Source organism: Cicer arietinum, chromosome 4 (assembly GCF_000331145.2).
Source record: "Cicer arietinum cultivar CDC Frontier isolate Library 1 chromosome 4, Cicar.CDCFrontier_v2.0, whole genome shotgun sequence".
Lineage (NCBI taxonomy): Eukaryota > Viridiplantae > Streptophyta > Magnoliopsida > Fabales > Fabaceae > Cicer > Cicer arietinum.
In genome coordinates this window covers 65,305,085-65,330,326 of record NC_021163.2, presented here as the reverse complement: position 1 = coordinate 65,330,326, position 25,242 = coordinate 65,305,085, and the positions used below count along the sequence as shown (strand labels likewise).

General features: G+C 30.5%; 2 protein-coding genes across 3 annotated transcripts in view; both read right to left on the bottom strand.

Moving 5' to 3' along the window:
- Nucleotides 1–213: 213 nt before the first annotated feature.
- Nucleotides 214–2,131, bottom strand: LOC101501066 (GDSL esterase/lipase EXL3-like). 2 transcript variants are annotated; one of them, XM_073367148.1, is made up of 5 exons: nt 1,830–2,131; nt 1,244–1,299; nt 923–1,153; nt 582–837; nt 214–483 (listed from the first exon to the last, which is right to left on the bottom strand). In XM_073367148.1, the coding sequence occupies exons 1-5, from the start codon at nt 2,110–2,112 to the stop codon at nt 293–295; spliced, it is 1,017 nt and encodes a 338-aa protein (XP_073223249.1). In that variant the 5' UTR covers nt 2,113–2,131; the 3' UTR covers nt 214–292. The 2 variants fall into 2 exon arrangements, with proteins under 2 accessions (XP_073223249.1, XP_012570842.1); XM_012715388.3 differs by having other exon boundaries at nt 1,244–1,374; nt 1,830–2,130.
- A 2,898-nt stretch (nt 2,132–5,029) lies between these two features.
- LOC101502971 (uncharacterized) overlaps nt 5,030–25,242 on the bottom strand; it is a 32,548-nt gene continuing 12,335 nt past the window's right edge. The window contains exons 8-13 of the mRNA XM_004499241.2: nt 24,501–24,533; nt 7,549–7,745; nt 6,908–7,038; nt 6,535–6,768; nt 5,587–5,842; nt 5,030–5,220 (exon numbers count right to left, since the gene is read on the bottom strand). Coding sequence (XP_004499298.2) covers nt 5,030–5,220; nt 5,587–5,842; nt 6,535–6,768; nt 6,908–7,038; nt 7,549–7,745; nt 24,501–24,533 — 1,042 coding nt within the window. The remainder of the gene's footprint in view (nt 5,221–5,586; nt 5,843–6,534; nt 6,769–6,907; nt 7,039–7,548; nt 7,746–24,500; nt 24,534–25,242) is intronic.

Sequence of the window (25,242 nt, the reverse complement as noted above, 5' to 3'; positions counted from 1 at the left end):
ATTTTAAGAAAATAAAAAACAAACATCATTCAAATAATAAAAAATAATTTTTAATTTAAAAAAAAAATATAAAAGAAACCAACCCGCGTGATGTATTTTCTTTAATCCAGTTGAAATGAGAAGTTGTAAATTTCATAGAGAAAAATCAGGGTCTGTCAAATTATTGGAATACTTTAAACAATCAAGCAAACAACTAGATCAACTTGTCAAAAATACAAATTTGGATAGACAATTAATATAAATATAATAATCTAATTAAGTTCACAGGCCAACTAAACTTAATTAATGGATCTCATAACAATCCCCCCAAATATGTTTTAGTGAGGATTTCAACGAGCTTTCTATATACTCCTTCTGTAGGGTGATAACTATCCCAAAAGACATATTCTGAAACATTATAACAAGTATTAACAAAAGGATTGCATAACACTGCAGCCTCTATTAGTCCTGTGCCACAACAACCTTTGTCCACAATTTTGTACCCTGCAATTCAATTAATAAATTTAAAATAATTTTAGACAATAATATTGAAGAAATTAATAAAACGAGAAAAAATAAAATAAAATTATGATAGGAATTACCATATTTTTGGGGATTAAGAATGATATCAAGTAGAGGGGTGTAAACATCAACGTAAGTTACTCTGCTTTTGGGTAAGTTGCTATTTAGGGAATCTATGTTGTTTGAGAGTTTTAAATTGAATAACTTTGCCACATAATTTAACTTTTCTGCGCATGTTCTTAGTATCCCTCCTTGAACAGTTCTCTGTGATGGTAGACATCCAATTGGTGGTGCACCAAATACAAACATTCTACGACCTCCAAGTTTATATATTTCCTATATATCATATGGTAAGATAAGCCATAGTTGATTGATTTTTACATAAATTTATAAACATTATAGTTTCATCTATGTTAAGTACCTGAAGAAAATTAGAGGCTGAGTTGGACATAAGATCCGTGTAGGCATAAATGTCATATTGTAATCTGGCTTGAGCATCAAAATAGGTGTTGGCAATGTCGTCACTACCTCCCACCACAACATAAAGACTTTTCTCTATGATGAAATTTGTGTTGTCCTCTCCCACAATGCCTTTCAGCTTATTTATGTATTCTTTGAACAGATCTAGTTGAGTAGATAACGGTATAACTGACTGATCAACAAACAAAATAACAATTAATTAAACACAAATATATATATGCTTCCTCCGTTGCAAACAAAATATATATATGCTTATATTTACCATTAATTCAGATGTCAAAGGATCATATCCAGAAGCTCCAGAGGCAAAGCTTACGCCTGTTAGAAGATCATTGGGTTTCAGATATGGGTCCAAATATGCAGGTACGTATTCCTTGATACCCAATTCTTCAGCTGCAAGTAAATTGTTTGCTATCACAAATTTAACTATTTCGAATATATAGGACAACTTTCGCCTTCTATTCTCAATCTTTGCTTTCAAATTTTGTTTTAAGCATCATAATTTATTTTATCTCCTCAAATATAGCAACTTCCTTTGTGAAAAACTTGAGATAATTATCAATGCGCAATATTTTCTTATATTTTCTCTCACTAGATAAATAGTCAAACATAAAATACAATTCCACGTAACAATAATAATTGACAGAAAATTAAATATGAGACAAACACAATTTTTAACGTATAACCTTTTTCTAAAATTGAGAGAATAAAAACCACTAGACTTAGTCTAGTAAAATTTTTCACTATAATAATTAATAGGCAACTAGAGTATTCATAATAACAATACGACAGCTAAAAAAAAAAAATCAATTTTTAAATTTGACCATATATATATATATATAAAGTACCTATTATGTCCGAGGGAATTTTTCCATTGCAAAATCGACCGGTTGGGACATTTTCTAGAAAATCTTTTCCATACGGAGGGAAATTGCATTTGATCAAAGTTTTTATGTGGTTGTTGTTGCCTGAATCAACTATCGAATCTCCAAATGCTATCAATGCTGGAATTGTAACATTTGGTGGTAGCTTTATCAAACCCTTTGTTTTGTAGCATAAAACAAATAATACAATTAAACGAAGGAATGGGATCATTGGAGAATTATTTGTGACCTTCATAAACAGAGCCATTCTATTTTTGGGTTATACTATGGTTTTATATACATATATACAAATTCCATGATCAGGCACGAGGTCTTGGGAAATAAATGTGATTTTTTTTTAATAAAAAAAAACGGCTAGATCTCATAAAGTTGTCTTCATTAATCAAAACTTATTGTAGTCGGTTGTAGCATAATTTAGTACTTGGAAGTTGGTGGGGTGTAAGACTAAAGGGTTAGTGTCATCTTGTCAAGAAATTATTTTATTTATTTTTTCCTCCAAAATGGTCAACTTAGTTTTTTAATAAGCTAAAAACTTATTAAGAAAAAATAAAACATAAAATCTAGTAGACATAAACCTAACAATAAAAGAACTTTAAATTAGCATGTTTTTAACTAACTTTCTTCTATAGTTTTTTTCTCTTTCTTATTAATCACATTTGTGAATTAAAGATTCTTCGTCAAAAAAATAATTCTATGAATATCTAACAATTATTAATCTAGGTACAAAAATTTATTGGATAACACAAAATATATTTTTTGAACACTGATTTCAACTAATTGTTGGACATGTTACAAGATCAACTCAACAAAGTTCTAATAGTTGGACGAGTTAAAAGATATATTCATAAAAAATACAACATAACACTTAGTGATATTTTTTATAAGCAAAAATATTTATATTGATAGAGATATAAGGGAAGTTCAACCCAATTAACACATATATACACCTTACATTTTTAATTTCTTGTTAAAATGTTCAAGTTGAAAATAAAAATAACTTTTTGTTAAAAAAGTGAAAGTAATTTTTAATTGATAAAACCTATCATTTTATATCACTTCAATTTTTATGTTTGCTTATATTTTAAGTAAATCTAACTTTTAGATTAATTTTGTCTAAAGCATTCCGGCACCCAACTTTTTTCATGGTTCTAACAATTCACCTAATTGAGTAAAAAAAAAAAACAATTCACCCAATCATAATACATGTAACATACATTTGTATTTATTAAAAAATATATATAAAAACTCTAATAGTTTGATCTAGTAGTAAAAAAATAGATATTAAATTTAATGAAGTGTGGATCCTCTTTACTTTGGATTGGATCACTATTTCCTCATTCTAAATTTTTTCATTCCAAAAAATACAAAAAAGAAAAAATTGTGATCGCTATGATTAATTAACTAATTTACTTTATAAGTTACTATTTCGATCTCAAATATAAATAAAGTCAATAAAAATTAATATATCTAATTTAAAATTTAAATTAAATATATAATTTTTTTTAATCTAGCTTTACATATACTATTTTGATAGAAAAAAGAAATCTATTGACAGCATATACCACCCCATACCAATTGGTTAGTAATAAATGCAATGTCGCCTAATTTTAATTAGAAAAACGCATATTTAATCAGATAAATCATAGAACATTTATAAGTCCAATATACAGATAGACATGTTTTTTAACAAGAGACATGTGCATTGTGCACTTTTGAAGACAAACAGATAAAGTAAAATAAATCACGTCTGAAGCTAGACAATTAAGGATGGTAGTAGGTGGTGAAAGAAAATAAAGGTATACCGAATAGGGTTTTAGCAATAAATTAGTACCACCTTTATTCAAACAAAATAATAAGGTAAATTAGTTAGGCGGCGATTTGTATATAGTTAACCCAAATCTATATGGGAGATGCTCTTGCAGACCCCAAAAATATTTGTATGTATAATTTCAATCTTTACAACACTAACTTTTAATAATTATGATAATTGCACCGTAACTCTTGGGATATTGCTACAATTATTTTAATTAATTCCAGCTAGAATGAGTTTGGTCCAGTACAATATTGTACAATGTTGCAAACAACAACGTGTATAAAGCAAAGAGATTTAATAAAAATAAATAAAAAGGAGATATTTAACATAGCATTTATGATCTGTATGTTATTCTGAAAAGGAGAGATTGTAAACTAGCATTTATCTAAATTTTTTGTCGAGTATTAAAGAAGTTTTCTTTTGTTAAATATTGGTTAAGAATAAAAAATCTAATAAAATTTTATTTTTTTCTGTATAAAAAATTTCTTACTCCACCTTTTTAGTCTCAACAAATTTTTCATTTTCATTTTTTCTCTTTATAATTTTTATGCCAATCCATGTATACTATTTAAATATTTGAATGATTTTAGTTATGTTTTACGATATTATAAACATATTCCTTTAAAAAAATAATGAATTAGATATTAATTTATTTTTTGTTAAATAATTCTAAATTTTTGTGGAAGAAATTCTTTTAATTTTCTAAATATGTTTACAAAATTTGTTCAAAAATTTGAGGAAAAAAAAGTTAATAAATTTTTTTATCAAAATTAAAAATAAAATGTTCAAATTTTATAGAGCATTAAAAATTTATTTAATTTTATTAAGACAGTTTACGTTAATTGATTAATTACTAAGGAAATAGTTAACTAGTTGAAAAGTTAGTTAATGTTAATTGGTTAATTAAGAATAATTATTTAATTTCATATAATAATTTAATTGTTTTAAATTTTAACTGATAAATATTAATATTGTTAAGTTCGACGTCGTGTGGCGGATTCGAAACTTAACATTTGTATAAAGTGATATTTAAATACATTAAAAAGTATACTCTAAAACAATAGCTTAATAAATAATAATAATAATAATAATAATAGCTTAATTTATTTATTAATTATTTTTACTATTACTACTTTAAAAAATGTTTACTCTTTATGTCCTCAATAAGACTTATAATTAGAGAATATTGAGTTTTTTGCATAATCAATTACCATAGATTGAATATTAAATTTATAACTTTTACAGTACTGTATAACAAGGTTAAAATCCAACTCATCTGTTGATTTTGTATTGGACTTATTAACACTTATGTCTATTTTTCCAATAATTTTTGTATTGATATATTAATTAATCAAAAAAACTGAGTTATATATTTTTGTAGAAGAGGAGCAACAAAGCCTTTATAAATGGCTTCAGTGGGGTGAAAACTATCCCAAAACACATATTCGGTATCGTTGGAACAAGTACGACCAAAACGGTTGCATAAAATTCCAACTTCTAATTTGCCTCTTCCACAACACCCTTGATCTGCAACAGTAAACCCTGCACTCATCATAATTTAAACAGTCAATTAAAATATTTTTAGTATAACCTATAAAAAAAAATATTATGATATATGGATTGTGATATATCAACTATTAATTTTTCACATTAATATTAAAAATATTTACTTTTTTTTTTTATGTGAAATAATCACTTTTAATAGATATACATGTATCGTGTCAGTATAAATTAATTTTATATTGAAGTTTATTAAAAATTATGATATATCAATTATTTATTTTAATATTCACTAAAACTTATTTATAATAAAAAAATTAAATTAATATTAGCAATATTGTTATAATTAACTATTGTTAATTAACAAATGATGATGAATACATTAACAAAATGAAATTTAGGAATTACCATATTTCTGGTTGTTGACAATGATATCGAGCAGAGGAGTGTAAACATCAAAGTAAACAATTTTGCTATTTGATAAGTTTTGGTTAAGGGAACCAATTTCCTTAAATAGTTTGTCATTAAATAAAGTTGTTGCATTGTTGTACTTTTCAACACATGATCTTTCTTTGCCTCCGGCTAATGTTCTATGCAACGGCACACACCCTATCGGTGCTACACTGAATATTCCAATCCTCCTTGCTCCTAGTTCATATATTTCCTTCAAATTCAAATTCAGAGGATAAATAAATAAATTACATTTTGTAATCCATAAGATTTATATATAAAATATTCAATTTAGAGGCATGGCAACGGGGCAAGATGGATTTTGCCTCCTCTACCCCACACCCGACTAATCGAGGAAAAGCCACACCCACACCCGTTTCATAAAAGATGTGAAATTTAAGGTTTATCTTTGTCTACAACGGGGTTCGGGTTTTCCCGCCCACATTCGCACCCATTTATATATATAAAAATTATAAATTTAAAAATTATATATATCATAATTAATATAATAAAATAATTATTATTAGATAATAACAAAATAAAAAATTTATTTTCTATAAAGATAAAATTATAATTTTTAATATTTAAAAAAATATTAAGTATATTTAATATATTGTATATTTATAGAAAATTAAAAAAATTCAATAATGTTACTTCACATTTCTTTAGTCAGTTAAAACTCACATGAGATCTACCAAATTTATATATAGATGACCACATAATTTAGTAGAACCTATGTTAATTAATCTTAACCAAATGAAGAAAATATGTTAAGAAATATGTATTAAAAAGTTGAAATTTCTCTATCATTTATTTTATATCTTTACCTAAGGCTTCATAATACAAAAAATGAAAATGTGTATTAGAAATTAAGGCTTGATTTGAAAAAATGAAACATAATCATACCTTGGTGAAATTAGAAGCTAAAGTAACCAAAAGGTCAGCGTAAGAAGGAAAGTCATATTTCAATTGTCTCGCATGAGTCAAGAAATATGTATTGGAAATGTCATTGCTACCCATTACCAAAAAGAAAATACTATTGGCTAAGATGAAATTTGTTCTATTTTCCCCAACATATACATTAAGCTTCTCAATATATTCTTTGAATAAGTCTAGCTGCTTGGATAAAGAAATTGCGAACTGGAAATATATACAAAGAAACAAAGTTAGAAAAACAAATGTGAAGTAAGATATAATATTAAATAAAATATTTTCTATTTTTTTCTTTTGTCAAATTTTTTGTGTTCAAAATGATGTGAATATATATATATATGTATACCAGTAATTGTGATGTTATATGATCGTATCCAGCACCACCAGATGCAAAGCACACACCCGTGATCAATTCATCAGGTTTGAGATTGGGATTCAAGTATGGAGGTAGATATTCTTTAATGCCTAATTCTTCAACTGAAAATTTTTATAAAAAATTAAAAAACAACAACTTTTTAATGTAAAAATAAAATATCCCATGCCAATGCAATATAATTGTACTAAATTTATACCAATACATAAGTAATAAGACAAAACTTATAAATAATTTATATTAGAGCCCTTTATTAATTTGAAAACGATTTCCTAGAGCAATTGCATAGTAGCTATTAAGACACATGGATTTTATGGAAGAAAAAAAAATATTTCTAGATCTAATGATTTTTACTATTGTTTGATGTACAATACAATTGCTATAGGAGAATAATATTTAATTAATGATAAGTCAAACTTTAGATTTTAACATCACCACTAATTTATTAATGCTATTTTACATGAAAAATAAAAACAAGCAATTATTCAAAAATATGTAGTCACTTTATAAACAAATAAATTGAATCCTTTCTCTCTCTCTCTCTCTCTTTTTTTTTTTATTTTTAATAATGATGTCTACTTAATTCAAAGATATGATTTAGAATATATAAATACCTATAAAGTCCGATGGGACCTTTCCATTGCTAAATCTTCCGGTCGCAATCCCTCCTGGAAAATCTTTTCCATATGGTGCAAAATTACTCCTACTTAGTGTTGTTATATAATTATTATTGCCTGTATCCATTATTGAATCTCCAAACACCAACACTGCTGGAATAGAAACATTTGGTGGAAGTTGAATAATGGCATTTGTTTTGAAGCAAAATAAAATAATAGTGAAAATTAAAGTTGGTAGAGAATGAGAAGAAAATATCTTCATAGAAATATCCATTATAGTATAGAAGATACAATAAAGTGTTGATTTGTTTGTACTTGTTATTAAGAACAACAATGGTGGGGTTATATATATAGAACTGTATTTGTATTCCGTGTCATTTGTGTCATTTATAGGTTTAATCGTAAAAAGTTGTATACATTCGTCATTTGTTGACTTACTTTTTATCAGAATAAATTTTAATAAATATACTAGTTTGTATTTGTTGTATTAATTTTATTAGTATAAATTTTAATAAATATCTATTTTTTTTATTTCTTTAATTGCATAATTTCTAACATTATTAGCGATTTTGATTTTGTTTTAAAAATAATTGAATAATCTCTTTATTTGGAGGCAAAAATAAGAAGATGATTGTCGATAAGAACCATTAATATTCGTTTTTTACTATATTTATAAAGGAAAATTATTTAAATAGAAGAGAAAATTGATTAAAAAGATATGAGATTCTCAATATCAAAAGACTTAAAATATTTTAGTAATTTATCATTATTATTTATAATCTTTTTTTTTTTTAAATCTGAGAATGTTGTGTCCCCTCTCCGTGACATATTTGAGGGATAAGCTCTTTAGGTACTTTACTTTTTTTGTTTTTTTTATTGAAGATACTTTAGTTAAAAATATTAAAATAAAGGTTTAATTGCATTTTTTATCCTCTATTTTAGGTGAATCACAAAAATAGTCCATTCATTTTATTTGTTCTCAGTTTTGGCATTTCAAACAGAATTTGGGTCCGAATCTTGATAGTTGTCATTTTTTTAATGGTGTGTCAAAAAAAATGGTGACATGACAGACATCTATGTGAATTCAAAATCATTATTATATTATTCCAAATTAAAAAAATACAATTTATGTTTTTAAAAATAAAATTCATATTTTAAAAATAACATTTAATAAGCCAAAATAAAAAATATTTCAGACCCAATTCAACACAAATCAAACGCGCACTTGAACCCTAAAATCAAAAATCGACCGAGCCTTCATCCTCTTATTCATCTTTGTTTTTCTTCTTCTTTATGAAAATTTATTGAAAGAAGATTCAATCTTTTTTTTTTTTTGTTATGTTGTTTCAGTTACAGTGTAAAATATCTTGCTATTTTTTTGATTGGTTTGATGAGCCCATGACAGAACGAGCAAAAGAAGTTATTATATCTTTGATGAAAATAATTGATGAACTCAAGAAGAAAGACAATGTGACAAAAAAATTATGATGATGAACTGAAGTTAAAGTCGAAACTAATGGGGGATTTTCTGGCACTTTTATGACTCTTGATTATTGTTCTTTTGGTTATTGTAATGTTAAAGTAATTAAAATGATTGGATTAAGGGTATTTTGTAATGATGTAATTTAGGATGTTTAGGGTTTAAATTGTAATGTCATTGTGTAATATAATCAAATTTGAATGAATAAGGTTGTTATTGTGAAATGAAATTGGTATTATTGTAATACAATTGTCTATTTTTGCATGTTAATAATTCAGTTTGGTATCATTGTATTAATGCAATTTGCTCAAACAATTTTCCACTAGTTTTGAATCATTCAAAATATAATGCAGTTGCCTAATATTAATGCTCAAACAAATTTGCTCATTCAAGATAACATACAAAATTTACTGTCATGTCACAATAATCATAATTTAGGTTCCAAAATAAACATACTATTGCATTACATACTAAATTTACTGCCATGTCAAAATAATCAGAATTTAGATAACATTCAGTACATCATTCCATCATTACATACTATTGCATTACAGAATAATCATTCCATCGAAACTTAGGTCCAAAAAGAGGTCATACTATTGCATTACAAAATAAAATTCTCAAGTGTCATTACATATTCATAATAACCAAAATAAAATTCACAAGTTTAGTTTCGTCAATTGATTTGTGAAGCTTGAGTTTGTGGAACTTGTGAATCCTGAGATAAAACTGTTGGTGTTTCTCCCTCATCTCTTCGAACCTTGGTTGTCTTTGCTTTCTTTGTTCTGTTGACGTTATTTCCACCTTTTGGTATCTCTCTATATACAGCACTTTTACCATTGCATGTCCTCGTGTTACGGCCAAGCTTCCTGCAGTTTTTACATTTCACAGCTGCAAACTGTAAGACCCATAATTTTAAAGTACACTTTATGTATTTTATATGTTTTGGATTTTGGCTCGGAGGCTTTTTAGCCAAAGTTAATAATATTATGGAGTGTATAGGATCAAAAAGTTATTTTGACCCCGTTTAGAATTACTCGTCGATAAATAAATTTAAATTAAGTGCGGTAAATCCTTTATGGAGAATTTAATGCGTTACGGGTAAAATGGTAATTTAACAAATATCTAGATATTTTGAGATATTTGTTAAGTTATATTTAATATATATTTATATATGTTTGCTTGGAGAGAATAGAAAGAAAGGAAATTAGAAGGAAGGAAAAGGAAAAGAAAAGGTTATATAAAGGAAAGAAGGAAATAGAAAGGAAGGAAAAACAAAGAAAGGAAAAAGGAAGGAAGGAAAATCTGATTTTCCATCTTCTTCCTCTACTACCCGCGGCCAAATTCCCTCTTTCTCCCATTTTCATTTTCGTCGCTTTCCTTTCTTCAAAACTAGTAACCCAAGGTTGGGTGAGAGTTAGAACAAGGATTTCGCAACTCCACTCTTCCTCTTTGATTCGAAAACGAAGAAAAACGGTATTTGAGATCCAAACACAAACCCCTCCGTTTCTTCTAGATCCAAGCTTCATGTCGCGAAGAGTTAGAAGGGAAAGTTGCTCACTACCACGCTACGGTGCTAGGGGACCAATTTGGAGGCGACGTTGCGAGCGGAGATTTTTACCGGATTTGCTCGCGGTACCGGAAACGCACGTTAGAGCTAACGCGAAGGTAAGGGCTCCTTCCAAACTTTTAGTTTGCATCTAGGGCCTTATCTGTGGTTGTGTGGAAACGAGTTTTGTTAGGATTGGAGTATCGTTTTGGGAAAAATGAATTTACCTCACGTATGTAAGATTTTGAATAAATGAAATTTATTATGTTGCGTTGATTTGTGTTCGTTGTATTTGGCATGTTCATACTTGATGTTTGTTGATTGATGCGTTTTGGTGTGAATTATGAATTGAATGTGAGAATTTGTTCGAGTTTGTTTTGTGTGGAATTTGAAAACCATTAAGTTAAATGAGTATTAAGAATGGGGAATCTCTTAATGTCTCGGTTACTTAATATTTTGTTTTGAAAATTGTTAAGTTAACTGGGCGTTAAGAACGGGGAATCTCTTAATGTCTCGGTTACTTAATATTTTGTTTTGAAAATTGTTAAGTTAACTGGGCGTTAAGAACGGGGAATCTCTTAATGTCTCGGTTACTTAATATTTTGTTTTGAAAATTGTTAAGTTAACTGGGCGTTAAGAACGGGGAATCTCTTAATGTCTCGGTTACTTAATATTTTGTTTTGAAAATTGTTAAGTTAACTGGGCGTTAAGAACGGGGAATCTCTTAATGTCTCGGTTACTTAATATTTTGTTTTGAAAATTGTTAAGTTAACTGGGCGTTAAGAACGGGGAATCTCTTAATGTCTCGGTTACTTAATATTTTGTTTTGAAAATTGTTAAGTTAACTGGGCGTTAAGAACGGGGAATCTCTTAATGTCTCGGTTACTTAATATTTTGTTTTGAAAATTGTTAAGTTAACTGGGCGTTAAGAACGGGGAATCTCTTAATGTCTCGGTTACTTAATATTTTGTTTTGAAAATTGTTAAGTTAACTGGGCGTTAAGAACGGGGAATCTCTTAATGTCTCGGTTACTTAATATTTTGTTTTGAAAATTGTTAAGTTAACTGGGCGTTAAGAACGGGGAATCTCTTAATGTCTCGGTTACTTAATATTTTGTTTTGAAAATTGTTAAGTTAACTGGGCGTTAAGAACGGGGAATCTCTTAATGTCTCGGTTACTTAATATTTTGTTTTGAAAATTGTTAAGTTAACTGGGCGTTAAGAACGGGGAATCTCTTAATGTCTCGGTTACTTAATATTTGGTTTTTGAAAATCGTTTCAGTAAATGAGTATTAAGAATGGGGAATCTCTTAATGTCTCGTTTACTTATGTGTGTTTTGGTAAATCGTGCAGACCCGTGATAGGTGGCACCTTGGTAAACGGTACGGGCCCGTGATAGGCAGTACGTTTACGATTTACGTTTGGTAAGTTGTGCAGACCTGGGATAGGTGGCACCTCGGTAAACAGTACGGACCCGTGATAGGTAGTACGTTTACGACTTACGTTCCTGAGGGAATTGTGTTTGTCCGTGAGAGACTGCACAGGTGTTTGTTCGTGAGAGACTACACCCTGTTAATTTGTGAATTGTTGGTTCACTTGGCATGTGTATTAATTGTGTTATAAGTGTTATGTTTTGGAATTTGATGATAACATGTTGGATTGCAATACCATTTTGAAACCCATGATGTCGTATTAATTGTGTTATAAATGTTAATTGTATGTTTTGGAAATTTGGTGATAACATGTTGGATTGCAATACCATTTTGAAACCCATGATGTCGTATTAATTGTGTTATAAATGTTAATTGTTATGTTTTGGAATTTGGTGATAACATGTTTGCTTGCAATACTATTTCGAAACTAATGATGTTGTAGCGATTGCGTTATCAGTGCTAAGTGTTAGGATTTGAGATTATGTATGAATGTGATTGAGTTAGTTATGAATTTTTGGAAAAATGATGAGGGAAATCGATTTCCCAATCGATTGGATGAGTTGCAGGAAGTTCACCATTTTGACCTAATCGATTTGCCAATCGATTGTATAAATATGTCTTTCAAAATCTTTTAAGAAATCGATTTGGAAATCGATTGGCAGAGAGGCAGGAACTCAGCAAAACTGCCAAAATCGATTTGGAAATCGATTTGGCAACACAGGGACTCATCAGAACTGACAAAATCGACTTAGAAATCGATTTGGTCATGCAGAAACTCAGCAGAACTGACCAAATCGATTTGGCAATCGATTGGCTCAGCAAAAGTCCTTATTTTGAGTTAGATAATCGATTGCTCAATTGATTTATCAATGCTTTGGTCAGTTATGTATTACTTGATGTTTTGAGAACTTCATTTTGAGTTCATTGTTAATTGGCAAGCATTGTATGAACTTTTAGCATATGGAAAATCCCGTTAAGGTGCATGCTTAGTTGAAAAGTTATTTTGTGCATTTGAAAACTTAATTGCTATGTGTTAACTGTTATTTTTTTGGTTGGTGACCCTTTACAATTATTGTGGAAATCTGGGCTTTGCCCTCAGATGAGAGTCAGGACGATCCTACCAGTTCGTACCCTACGGACGGGAATGGAGATGGGAACGCTTGACTGCAGCTACGTTAGGAGGATCTCACGGGGCGCGTGGAGATCACTCAGGGTGTTTAGTTGTTTTGTAAAATGATCAGACTAGGTTGTTACAGAGGGAACGAATGTCTTTCTTTTGGGGTTGCGTTTATTTTAAACCGGAAGACTGTACTGTTACTATTATTGTCAGTACGACACCTTAGTTGAATCGGTTCCTTGTATCTTCTAGTTGTTGTTTAAATACTTTGGATGTATGTATTTGAGAAACTTTTTCCGCTGCTTGTAAATTTTAATGACTCAATTATTTATCCAAAGGCATTTCCTGATTTAATTCTCTGTTTTATTTTAATTCCTTTTGAAAAAAAATACACCCTCGCTTTGAAAAACGGGGTGTTACACAAACTATCTTGCTAGTATGTTAGAACCTTTTAGCTCGTCATTGGACTTGTTCCTTTTTTTCTTTGATCTACTCGGTGCCCTCCTCATGATTGAGGGATTTATAGGCTCTCAATTTGATTCTTGCCAAAGTTTTGGTCCATTTGATGACATTACTATGTAAGAGTAACATGTCAAGAAGTTTATTTTTCTATTTAAAGAACCAGAAACATGTCAAGAACCAATAGACAGTTAAAATTGAAGCAGAAAAATGTGAAAAAAAACATCATGTTAAAACCATAAACAACCAGTACCAATATGCAGTTAAATCTGAGGTAAAAACATGTAATAAAAAAAATCATGTTAAAGCCATCAATAACCAGTACCAATATGTAAAAACAACATGTTAAAACCTGAACCAGAACTGGAAGTAAATTTTATAGAACAACATGTTTAAACCATCAACAACCAGTACCAATATGCAGTTAAATCTGAAGCTAAAATATGTATAAAAAAATAGCATGTTAATCTCATCAACAACCAGTACCAATATGTAAAAACATGCTAAAACCTGAACCAAAACTGGAAGTAAATTTTGTAGAACAACATGTTAAAACCGTCAACAACCAGTACCAATATGTAGTTAAATCTGAAGCAAAAATATGTATAAAAAAAATAGCATGTTAAAGCCATCAACAACCAGTACCAATAACATGTTAAAACATCAGTACCAACCATGAACCAGAACTGGAAGTAAATTTCATAGAACATAACTAGAACTGGAACTATGTAAATTTTACGGAACTGAAGCAAAAATAACATGTTAAAAACAAAACCAGAACCTATTTTAGAATAGAACCAGAACAGAAGTTGAACTACAACAGTACAAATATGCAGTTAAAATCAAATTGTATACCTATAATAAGGTGAAACATATGATTCTGGATCAGCTTTGTTGTGCCATATACAAACAAAAGTATGGCAACACGAAATACCAGTCAGATCCCACTTACGACAAGTGTAAGTTTGTGTGTGTAGATTTAATGTATAAGTGTTTATACCATTTGCGACACTAAGTTAAAATCATCATCTCCATGTCAAGTTGGGAACCAACCCCCAACTGCTATTTTTTCATTTTCCAATATTTGTTGAATCTTAGGACATATATTGTCTCTATATCGTAGCATGAGCTCTTTCTATTTGACAATCTGTATTGTAATATAAAGTTTCAAGCCTTCAAGTAATGTTTTGATAGACTTATCTCTATACTCCAATGCAACGATGTTGAAAGCCTCACACATGTTTTTTTACTAAGAGGTCACATTGTGTATCAGTGCGAAATGCAGACCTAGTCCGCATAGATGGTAGGAGTTGCATCATGTCTTTCCAAGCATCTTCATTGATTGCCTTAATTTTTTGCATTGCTTTCTCCCAATCCTGGACCACCGTAACCCTTGGTGTCAACCAAAGAAGTTCTTTCATATGCCTTTCGGGATATTTTTTTTTTCCAATTTCCATACAAGTGTTTAACACAAAATCGGTGTTCCACATGGGCCCCCATGTTGGCAATGACAAGTATCAATTCCTGAAATCAATTAATAATAATTCAACATAGCTAATTCAGTTCAGATTGTATAATGTTAACAAATCAGTTCAATAGAGCTAATGTTGACAAATCAGTTCAAAATATTATAAGAAGATAAATCAGATTGCATAATGTTAAAAAGCACTCTGAAATTTCAGCAGACAAACCTTTTGCTGATCTGAAATGAATGTATATTGCCGATGCTGAACATTGTTGAGGTCATTAAGTAAAAGATCTAGAAACCATTGTCATGATTCCCTATTTTTCGCTTCAACAACTGCATATACAATGGGAATTATTTGATTATTCTCATCTTCACCTACTACACCTATTAACTGACCGCCATATTCTTCCTTCAAGAAACGCAGCCTTACAAGCCTACAAACATACATATACTCACTCAAAAAATGGTCAAACATCAGACATACCACACTTAATAATAATTGTAGAGTTTGGATTTGATCTCCTAAGTTCATCGGCATATTCTCTCAAGTGTTCATATTGCTCCCTTTGAGCACCTTGACTCATTTATATGGCTCTTACTTTGTCTCTATATGCTTGGTATGTAGAAAACTTCACAATCCATTTATCAAGCGCCTCCACGATCAATCCATTGGGTTTCATTTTAGGCGTATGTCTCAACATAGGAACCAAATTCTTGGCAAGCCATTCAGTCTTAGCTTGTCTGTTTTTTATTCTTCTATGACATATATGATCATATGTGAAAATCACTAATTGTCAATATTCGTTTGAAATCTTCTTACTAATCCTCATTTAAAATGGACATTATGGCTCACACATAACAATCGTTCTATTTCCATCATTCTTTTTGAAATACAAGTTTTTCTTAGTCTCCATTGCAAAAACATTAATAGCATTCTTAACTAGCTCTTTTGTATTGAATTTTAGGCCCAACTCAAACATTACATCATAACCATTTTTAGGTTGGTTAAATTTAAGAAATTTCCTAACATCCTCTTCATCAACTTCACTTCTTGGTGGAGTATCCAAATTATCATAATTCACAACATTTTCTTCAAAATCAGTTGCAGAACTAGGCCTTGGATTTGCAGTCTTTCAAATAAATTTTAATCACTTACAACATTAACAAATATCTCAGTTGGTATTTCAGAAATCCAGTCCCAATCCTCACCCTCATAGAACTCACTCATATCATCATCTTCATCATTTGAATTAGCAATATAATCTTCATCTTCTTGACTCGCATAATCTTCACATGCTCCTTGTCCAGTTTCAACATGGACTTCTTCATATTCAACTTGAATTGGTTCAGGTTCTAGTTGACCTGGTTCAGTTTAAACTGGTTCAAATTTTGGTTGATCTGGTTCAGTTTGAACTGCTTCAACTTGAACTGGTTTAGTTTGAACTTGATCACCTTCACCTTGGAGCTTTTCAGCTTCAATTGGCTCTTGAATAAGACTTTCATCACTAATAATGGGATTGTCTATAGAGTGTTCCGTAAAGACTTCAACTACATTGAACCCTTTGACATCTTCAGCAAACTTTACTACATCATCATCATTGTTAAGAGGTCTAAGCCCACGTGTAAATGAGTACTTGGGATGTTGGTACCGCAAACATTTAATATTCATATATCCCAAACTTTTGACTAATTTATTAATTTGCATGTGGGACATTAAGTCTACATCCCAAGATAAATTCATTTCATCCACTTGGGCACCAACGTACGTCTTCACTGGGTGATTTACAAAACCACCCTCATGGTTAATTCTTAACCTAACTCTGTGGACTTTAGCTGGCCTACACAAAACAAACTATTGAATAACTCAGTCAAACTAAGCCTAAAAGAAACTACACATGGACCACAAAATAATACAACAAAGCATATGAACCACATTACTAAAAATACATAAAGGCATAGAGTTATGTTAACATTGTTAACACTGTAAAATCAAAGTTGAATAGAGAGTTTAATAATGTTAATAATAAAGCAAAGCAAAAACCCTAAAATCACATACATAGCACAAAACTTTGTATCTTTTTTCGTCCGTGAAGATGGAGAGAACTCGAAATCACCTCCAGTCGCCATTGGAAAACGAAGAAGAAGTACACAAATAAAACAAATGAAGAAGAAGAAAAAGAACACAAATGAAGAATACGGATGAAGACTTGGTCGATTTTTTATTTTAGGGTTCAGGTGCACGTCTGATTTGCGTTGAATTGGGTCTGAAATGTTTTTTTAATTTTGGCTTATTAAATGTTATTTTAAAAATACGAATTTTGTTGTAGAAAATACAAATTGTATTTTTTTTTAATAATATAATAATGACTTTTAATCTACGTAGATGTGTGCAACGTCACCATTTTTTTTACATGTCATTAAAAATGACAACTCATCAAGATTTGGACATAAATTCTGTTTAGGGTACCAAAACTGAAGACAAATAAAATGGGAAGTTATTTTCCTGATTCACCTAAAATAAGGGGACCAAAGGTGCAATTAAACCTAAAGTAAATTATGTCTGCTAGCGAGATTATTATAAGCATATTAACTATTTTTTTTAAACAATGGTTAATTAAAATAAAAACATAACAGCTGCTAACTATTATTTTTCAAAAAAAAAAAGGATATGATAACCACAATATGAAGAGGAAACTTATGGGGTATAAGTTGTGCGTGATGTAAATTTTGAATATAATGAGTTAGGATAGATGGATTATGGATCAATTGTGATAAATGAGTTATGAGATTATGAATGATGAAGAAGATATGTTTAAAGAATGTTATAAATAAGCAAGATTCTTTTAAGTATATTTTTTTAATAAAAGAATGGAGGAGTGTGGATAACAAAAATAGAAATAGTTACTACTAGAAAAACAGTTTTTAGCTGCCATATTTAGCGTCGACCATTGACACAGACGCTAGTTAGCATCTGTTTACTGTCGGTCATCAAATGTTATTTTGTGTTTTCATTTATTTTTAGTGTCGGCCTTGTCGATGCTAAGTAAAATATGGTGGAAGCTTATTTATTTTTTAACTTTAATCACCCTTTTAGTGTCAGTATGGCCGACGCTGCATTTTTTTATTTGTAAAATTAAAAAAAAATTCAGTAAAATTTTCTTGCTTATTTTTCCCTATCCTTCACTCCTTTTTTTCCTATCCCCCGCCTCCATTTTCCCTATCTTCATTTCAACTCTTTTTCCATTTTTCATTATGTCTTGTCCCATTTTTCCCTTTCTTCATTTTTCACCCCCCGACCCCTATAATCAAAGTAGTTTAATATGCAATTTTGGGGTTTCATTCTCTTCCATTCTCCTTTCTCGCCTGCTCCCCTCGTGTGCGCCTTTCACTCTCTTCTCGACCTCACGTTTTTACTTTCTTCGGGAACTCGAGTTTCCCTAAAAATTAAACTTATTAAGCAAAATCGACGGTGTTGTTGATTCCATGGACGTCGTCCGTCAAGCACCGTTACATGCTTTTACTCGTTCGATTAAATGTTATTCGCATCGACGACTTGTTTCTTGGTTTCTGGCGATAAGTAAAACATAACTTCTAGCTTTATCCATCCATGATAAAGTTTCATTGGCAACATAACTATGAAAATGTGCATCTGATGAACTCGTTATCTAATTTCCATCTAAGGCTTCTCTAAATCTCTTCTAACTTTTTTCTTAATTATATTCCATATTGTTATGATTTACCATTTTTGTTGGTTATGGGGTCTTGCTAACAATGATGCTCTACTTGATAACATGCATCTGTGTTTTTTACCCCTCTTCCATATATTTTAGGGTTTTTTACTTCAATATGTAGCATAACAATGAAGCTTTATGGACAATGAACTGACATGCTCATAATAGTGTAATACTCATTTTTGTAAACTTTGTAAGTGCTATGTAGCAAAATCTTATTACTAGTTTATCAAAGGGATTGCAGCATAACAACCACTCCAAAAAAAAAACTAAGGGACTATGGCATATAAACCGCCCTAAAAAAGAAGGGACTACAACATAACAACCGCTCTAAAAATCGAAGGGACAATGGTACAAAACTGCTCTAAAATATCGAAGGGACAAAAAGAAAGGGGAGAAATGGCTCATAAATTAGGTGAGTAGAATATAAAAGGGAGAAAAGAGAAAGATGAGAAATGCATCTTGTTGAGGCAAAAACCTTTTTTATGTATGTTTTAATGACAACAAACTTTATGGAATAAATTATTAAGTTTTATGAATGGTGGTCTACTAATGATTGCACTTGTGTTTTGTTTAAGGAACATGAATTGCATAAGTGAACAAGCAAGAAGTCACTTCATCAAAGTGCATAAGTATCCAATTAATGAGTAAATAATCTCAAAAAAGAATATATCATATATCAAGAACATTCTTGTTTACAAAGAACAAAGTCTTCTTTAAATCAAGATTGATTGTGGATATAAAAATATATCAATATACATTTCAAATCACCAATATTCATTACAAAGGAACATAATTATATACTAAAGATCATTTTGGGCATATTCTTTTCATATGATCAAAACAATGTACCAAGAATAAAAAGTAAGACTAGTCCCCAAAGTCGATGGCTAAAGTAAGTAAGTACAAACTAGACATAAATGATAAAGTCATTGCATCACTGAAAAACGTACAAAACATAAAAGCTTGACACACAACAACTGTTAGAATTGTCAAAATCCAGCAATCACTAAAAACATAAACGAAGAACGTTCTCCATTTTCACAGCTTTCCAAGAACGTTCTCGTTTAGAAAGAGAAAAATTTGATGTAATTTAACATCGATATGAGCTACAAAACATCAGTATTCATCACATAAGAAGTTAATAATCTACATAAGATTGTTTTGGATAGATTCAATCAAATGGGATCAACAAAGGCAAAGCAAAACATCAAGATCAATCTTAAAATTGATGAGCTATGAGAAAGGACATCCATGATAGCAAGGATAATGTTGATGCACCTTTTTTCATAAAGCACATCATGTTTATGAGACAAAGGACCGACATATAACAGCTGTCAAATTCAGCACTACACAAAACAGAAACGAATAATGTTCTTGTTTTTACAAAAGAACATTCTGATTTTAATTCCCTTTTAAAGACATAATTAAAACAGATGATTTTCCATAGTATAAACCACATATTAAAGAGTATCAAGACTGCTCAAATCATTGGTGAAGCCATGAACTCGAGATCAATGCTCAAAGGTGGAAAACAACATCAAGATTGATCTCCAAATTGATGAGTTGTGAGCAAGGACACAAGTATATTGTACTTACAATATTCTGCAAAAAGTTACGTACAAACCTGATTCAAAACAGTGCCAACTAACATGTGACAACTCATTCACTCAACATTCACATTTTCCAAGAGGCCCAAAAGCAAGAACGTTCTTCGTTTTGCAAGAATGTTCTGGGCAGCAAATAAACACATGTTTAATTGCTTTAAAATATATCTAAAACTTTGGAAGTGTGTCCAATGGATATATTCATTTTAAACTGAATATTCAAAGCCTTTTAACATCTATAAATTGAAGATAAATTGGAAGATGAAGGCAAGAGTTCAATTTACAAATCTACCAACACTTGTTCAAGTAACAAGTTCAAAAAAAAACTTCAAGCAAACTCTAGCTCTCTTCACTATATCTTTGGATCATTATTTACTGAGTCTGTCTTTCATTTATCTCAAACAAGTGTTGAGAAGTTTTAAGATCCCAAACACTTTTATCATACACATCATTTGTAACTCAAGTCTATCTTTTATGTTAGATTGAATGTGTTTGTAAAAATCCTATCAAGGTTGAAATGTGATTGTAAAAATCATTTCTGGTTGAAATGTGATTGTAAAAATCATTTCTGGTTGAAATGTGAAGATTGTAACAGATCAAGGTTGATCTAGACCGGTGGTGTAAAAACAAAGAACGTTCTCTGTTTATTTATCTTTGTGTGATATATTTTCCCTTATCTCTATTTATTTATAGTCTTTTAATTATCAAATTAAATAGATAAATTAAATTGTGTGTTTTTCACTAACCAAGAACGTTCTCTGTTTTCTATTTTCATAACCAAGATTAATCTTGAGTTAAATTCTTTAAGTTTTAACAGGAAATTTTAAAAAGGTGAAATCACAATTCAAACCCCCATTTTCTTGTGATTGACAATTCAAACCCCCTAATTTGAAACTCATTATATAGTGATGGAAGAAAACTCACATGTGTTTTTATCCAATGTGGGACTTTAGTATTTATAGAGTTAAAAATTACTCAAAATATGAGAGTTTTTCAATGTGAGACTTCAAAAATATTTCTTTCCAATGTGAGACTTGAATTGAAAAAAAAAACATGTTTCTTTCCACTTGAATTTATATAAAAATCTTTCCAATAACGTACTCTATGTTCCAACAATCCCCCACTTGAATTTAAAAAAAATGTTTTTGAAATAACGTCAAATGCTTCAATAAGATCGTGCATAAACAAAGTTGTCTCTTGACTTGAACCTTTCCATAATAAGATTCATATTCAACAAGAGTGACTCGTAGTCTTGAACTCTATCTCAGACATCAAACCCACACGCAACCTTTTCATATGGTGTATTCTCAAAAGTTCATGCATTAATGGTCCTGCACGTGTATCCCAGTATGGCGAACGCTCTATGAATTCTGCCTCGAAATTCCATAGAAAGCGACCCCACTGCCACATTCATAAATGTGAGTCTATCAAGAATACTCCAGTAACTAGGTACTCCACTCCACATAGAGTATATATCTCGTTAAGAGTTTCTATTACATCATCCTATCATCACATCATGAATCATGCTTCTCTAATTTATAATAGTGTGTCCATCTCATTTAACTTCACAACTTGTTATTACCCATTGAATCTAATTCTTGGGATCTCTAGTCTTTTCGATCGGGTTACCATCATGAGTGACTCTATAGGCATTAGTCTCATCCTTTTGTATGTATTTATGACTTTCTCTTTAGCTAATCCTTTCGCCAAAAGATTTGCTAAATTCTCATTAGTATGTATGTGATCCAATATAACAACTCATTTAGAAAATAACTCTCTAATAACATTGTGCTTACGAAGAATTTGTCGTCTCTTATCGTTCTAATAACGATTCTCAATCTTTGCAATAGCCACGGTACTGTCACAGTGGATCAACTCATCTGTCATAGATTTTTTTCCATATAGGGATCTCAACTAGCAAGCATCTCAACCAGCTCGCTTCTACACTAGTAGTATCTAGTGCTATCATTCCAGACTCCATATTGGACTGAGTCAATATCGTCTGTTATTTGACTTTCAAGATACAATACCACTAGCTATACTAAAATATAGCCACTAGTTGCTTTGGAGTCATCTGATAAAATGTTTCAATCAGCATCGTTGTATCCTTCAAGGACGGTAGGAAATCTTTGATAATGTAATTTGAGATTTATGGTCTTTTCAGGTATCTCATGACACTTTCCATAGCGTGCCAATGCTCCATACTAGGTCTACGGGTAAACTTGCACAACAGTCCCACGACGTAGGCAATTTCGGGTTTAGTACAATCAGTGGCATACCTGAGGCTGCCAGTGATGCTCGCATATTCAGTTTGTCTAACACCTTCACCAGTGTTCTTGAAAATTTTCACACTTAGATCATATAGTGCGCAAGCAGGTTTGCAGTTAAAGTATTTATATTTCTTTAGGATTGTTTCAACATAGTGAGACTCATGAAAAGAAATTCCATTTTCTGACCTAGTAATCTTGATTTCAAGGATTACATTCGCTTCTTTGAGGTCTTTCATATCAAAGTTGTTACACAACAATGATTTCACAATATTTACAGCATGAATGTTTGAATCAAATATGATTAAGTCGTCTACATAGAGACATAGGATAGTGCAAATGTCAGGTTATCAAACTTTTCATGTCATTTCTTATAAGCTTGTTTAAGACCATACAGAGATATATCTAACTTACAGACCTTGTCTTCTTGTCCTTGAATTACAAAACCTTCATATTGTTCCATATAGATTTCTTCTTCTAGGTCACCATTTAAAAAAGATGCTTTAACATCCATCTGGTGTATCACCAGGTTATGATTAGCCGCAAGTGATATGAGTACCCTAATGGATGTTATTCTAGTGACTGGTGGAAAATTGTCAAATAAATCTATATTTTTTCTTTTTCAAATACCTTTGGCTACAAGGCGTGCCTTGTATTTATCAACAGTTCTATCGAGCTTTAGTTTCTTTTTCAAGATCCGTTTACAACCTATTGATTTGCAACTAGGAGGCAAGTCTACTAAATGTCAGGTCATGTTAGACTCTAGAGTATCCATTTCATCTTTTATTGCTTCTTGCAATAAATCTATATCCAAAGATGACAAAACTTCTTAAATATTTGCATGATTCTCTTCTAAGGTATAGATCGTATAATGAGGTCCATAATCTTTAGCAACTCTAACTCTCTTACTTCTTCAAATTTCTATTTTACCTTGTTTGTTGCTTTCAATGCTTCTTGTCATGGGAACATGACTTGGTTCGTTGCCCCCACTATTTCTCGAATTCAAATGGAATTTTTTTCATAGAAGTCAACATCATTTGACTCTATGATCACTTTTTCATTTAGGTCATAAAACATATACACTTTTTTCTTTACTGCATACCCAATGAATACACATTCATAGGCGCTACTGGTGAGTTTAATTCGCTCGCGATCGATGATTCTGACATAAATCAGACAACCCCAAGTTTAAAAATAAGACAAATGCAGTTGTCTTGTCTTTTCTTCACTATCTCACTACAATTAAGCATATTAGAAACAACTAGGTCAATAATAGTTTTGATCCTTTTTTTTTCCAGCTTTACCATTCACTTCAAGCAATTATGATGCAGTTGTTCCATGTATAATTCCAGACAATTTATAAAACTTATTAAACAAACTAAAATCGTACTTTTAACCTCTTAATCTTTCTACTAAATTGATTTTTAATTTCAGTTACAAAAATTCTTAACATGTCAAGCGTTTCTCTTTTATTTTACATTTCTTATTAACGTCATATCAAGTAAACATATATCAAAGTATAATAAATCTAATGACTCAGATTCTCTAACTACAAAGTTATGTAAACTCTTTTTTTATTTTAGTTTGACTACAAAAATCACATTTTTCAAAATCATTTAAAAATAACTTTGGAATTAAACATAAGTTACTTAGATGTGTTCACACCCCATAGTCTAGCATGTCAAAAATAAAATCACACAACATTCAAACAGAATGAGACATATTAAATTTCAATATTTAATTTAAATATGTCATGAGTGACGTACCTTAATAGATAATATCATGAGTTATCTTCTGAATTTTACGGGAGTGAGCCTCCATGGATCTGTCATCGGTCATCTGATTCTATGGATAGCAGTTAACAACATACATCTTCAGAGCATCTCAAACATCTCTAACATTATTGCTGCAATTGTAGTATTTATACAGATCAGAAGCAAGTTCATTAATAATATAATTCTTAACATTATTTTCCCATGGGTTAATTCTCCAGCTTTCTTATCGTTTTCTATTTGCTTCAAACTGAAACAATTTATTGAAATCAGAGGCAACATAACCAAATCTAGTAATCTCTTCGGTTGACATGGCAGAAAGAAACGTCTTACAATTATTATTTGATTTCAAAAAACTGTTTAAAAATCACAATTTATGTCACTGAAGATATTATTGGATTGAGTCGCAGACTAGGTCGCTCTCTTAAAGACGTTTCACGGTACTATCCAAATTGTGCAATGCAGACTATCAACCACGAAGACCGTAGGATAAAACAGTCTAGATTCACTGTATCGGAGTTCCACTGCACAGTAGAAAACTGTTCTAGAGTTACACCCTCAATATGGCGGTTAAAGTCACTCTCAATATGACGATTAAAGTCACTCGCAATATAGTACTATACTATGACTGTAAGACCCAGAATTTTAAGGTACACTTATGTATTTTATATGTTTTGGATTTTGGCTCGGAGGCTTTTTAGCCAAAGTTAATAATATTATGGAGTGTATAGGATCAAAAAGTTATTTTGCCCCCGTTTAGAATTACTCGTCGATAAATAAATTTAAATTAAGTGCGGTAAATCCTTTAC

Bases quoted from the DNA above. Each gene is read 5' to 3' on its own strand.
- LOC101501066 (XM_012715388.3), bottom strand. From the start codon at position 2,112: ATGGCTCTGTTTATGAAGGTCACAAATAATTCTCCAATGATCCCATTC. The intron at 1,154-1,243 runs GTAAATATAAGC...TTTGTTGATCAG, and splicing joins CTTTGACATCTGAATTAATG to TCAGTTATACCGTTATCTAC. The intron at 484-581 runs GTAATTCCTATC...ATTGAATTGCAG, and splicing joins TCTTAATCCCCAAAAATATG to GGTACAAAATTGTGGACAAA.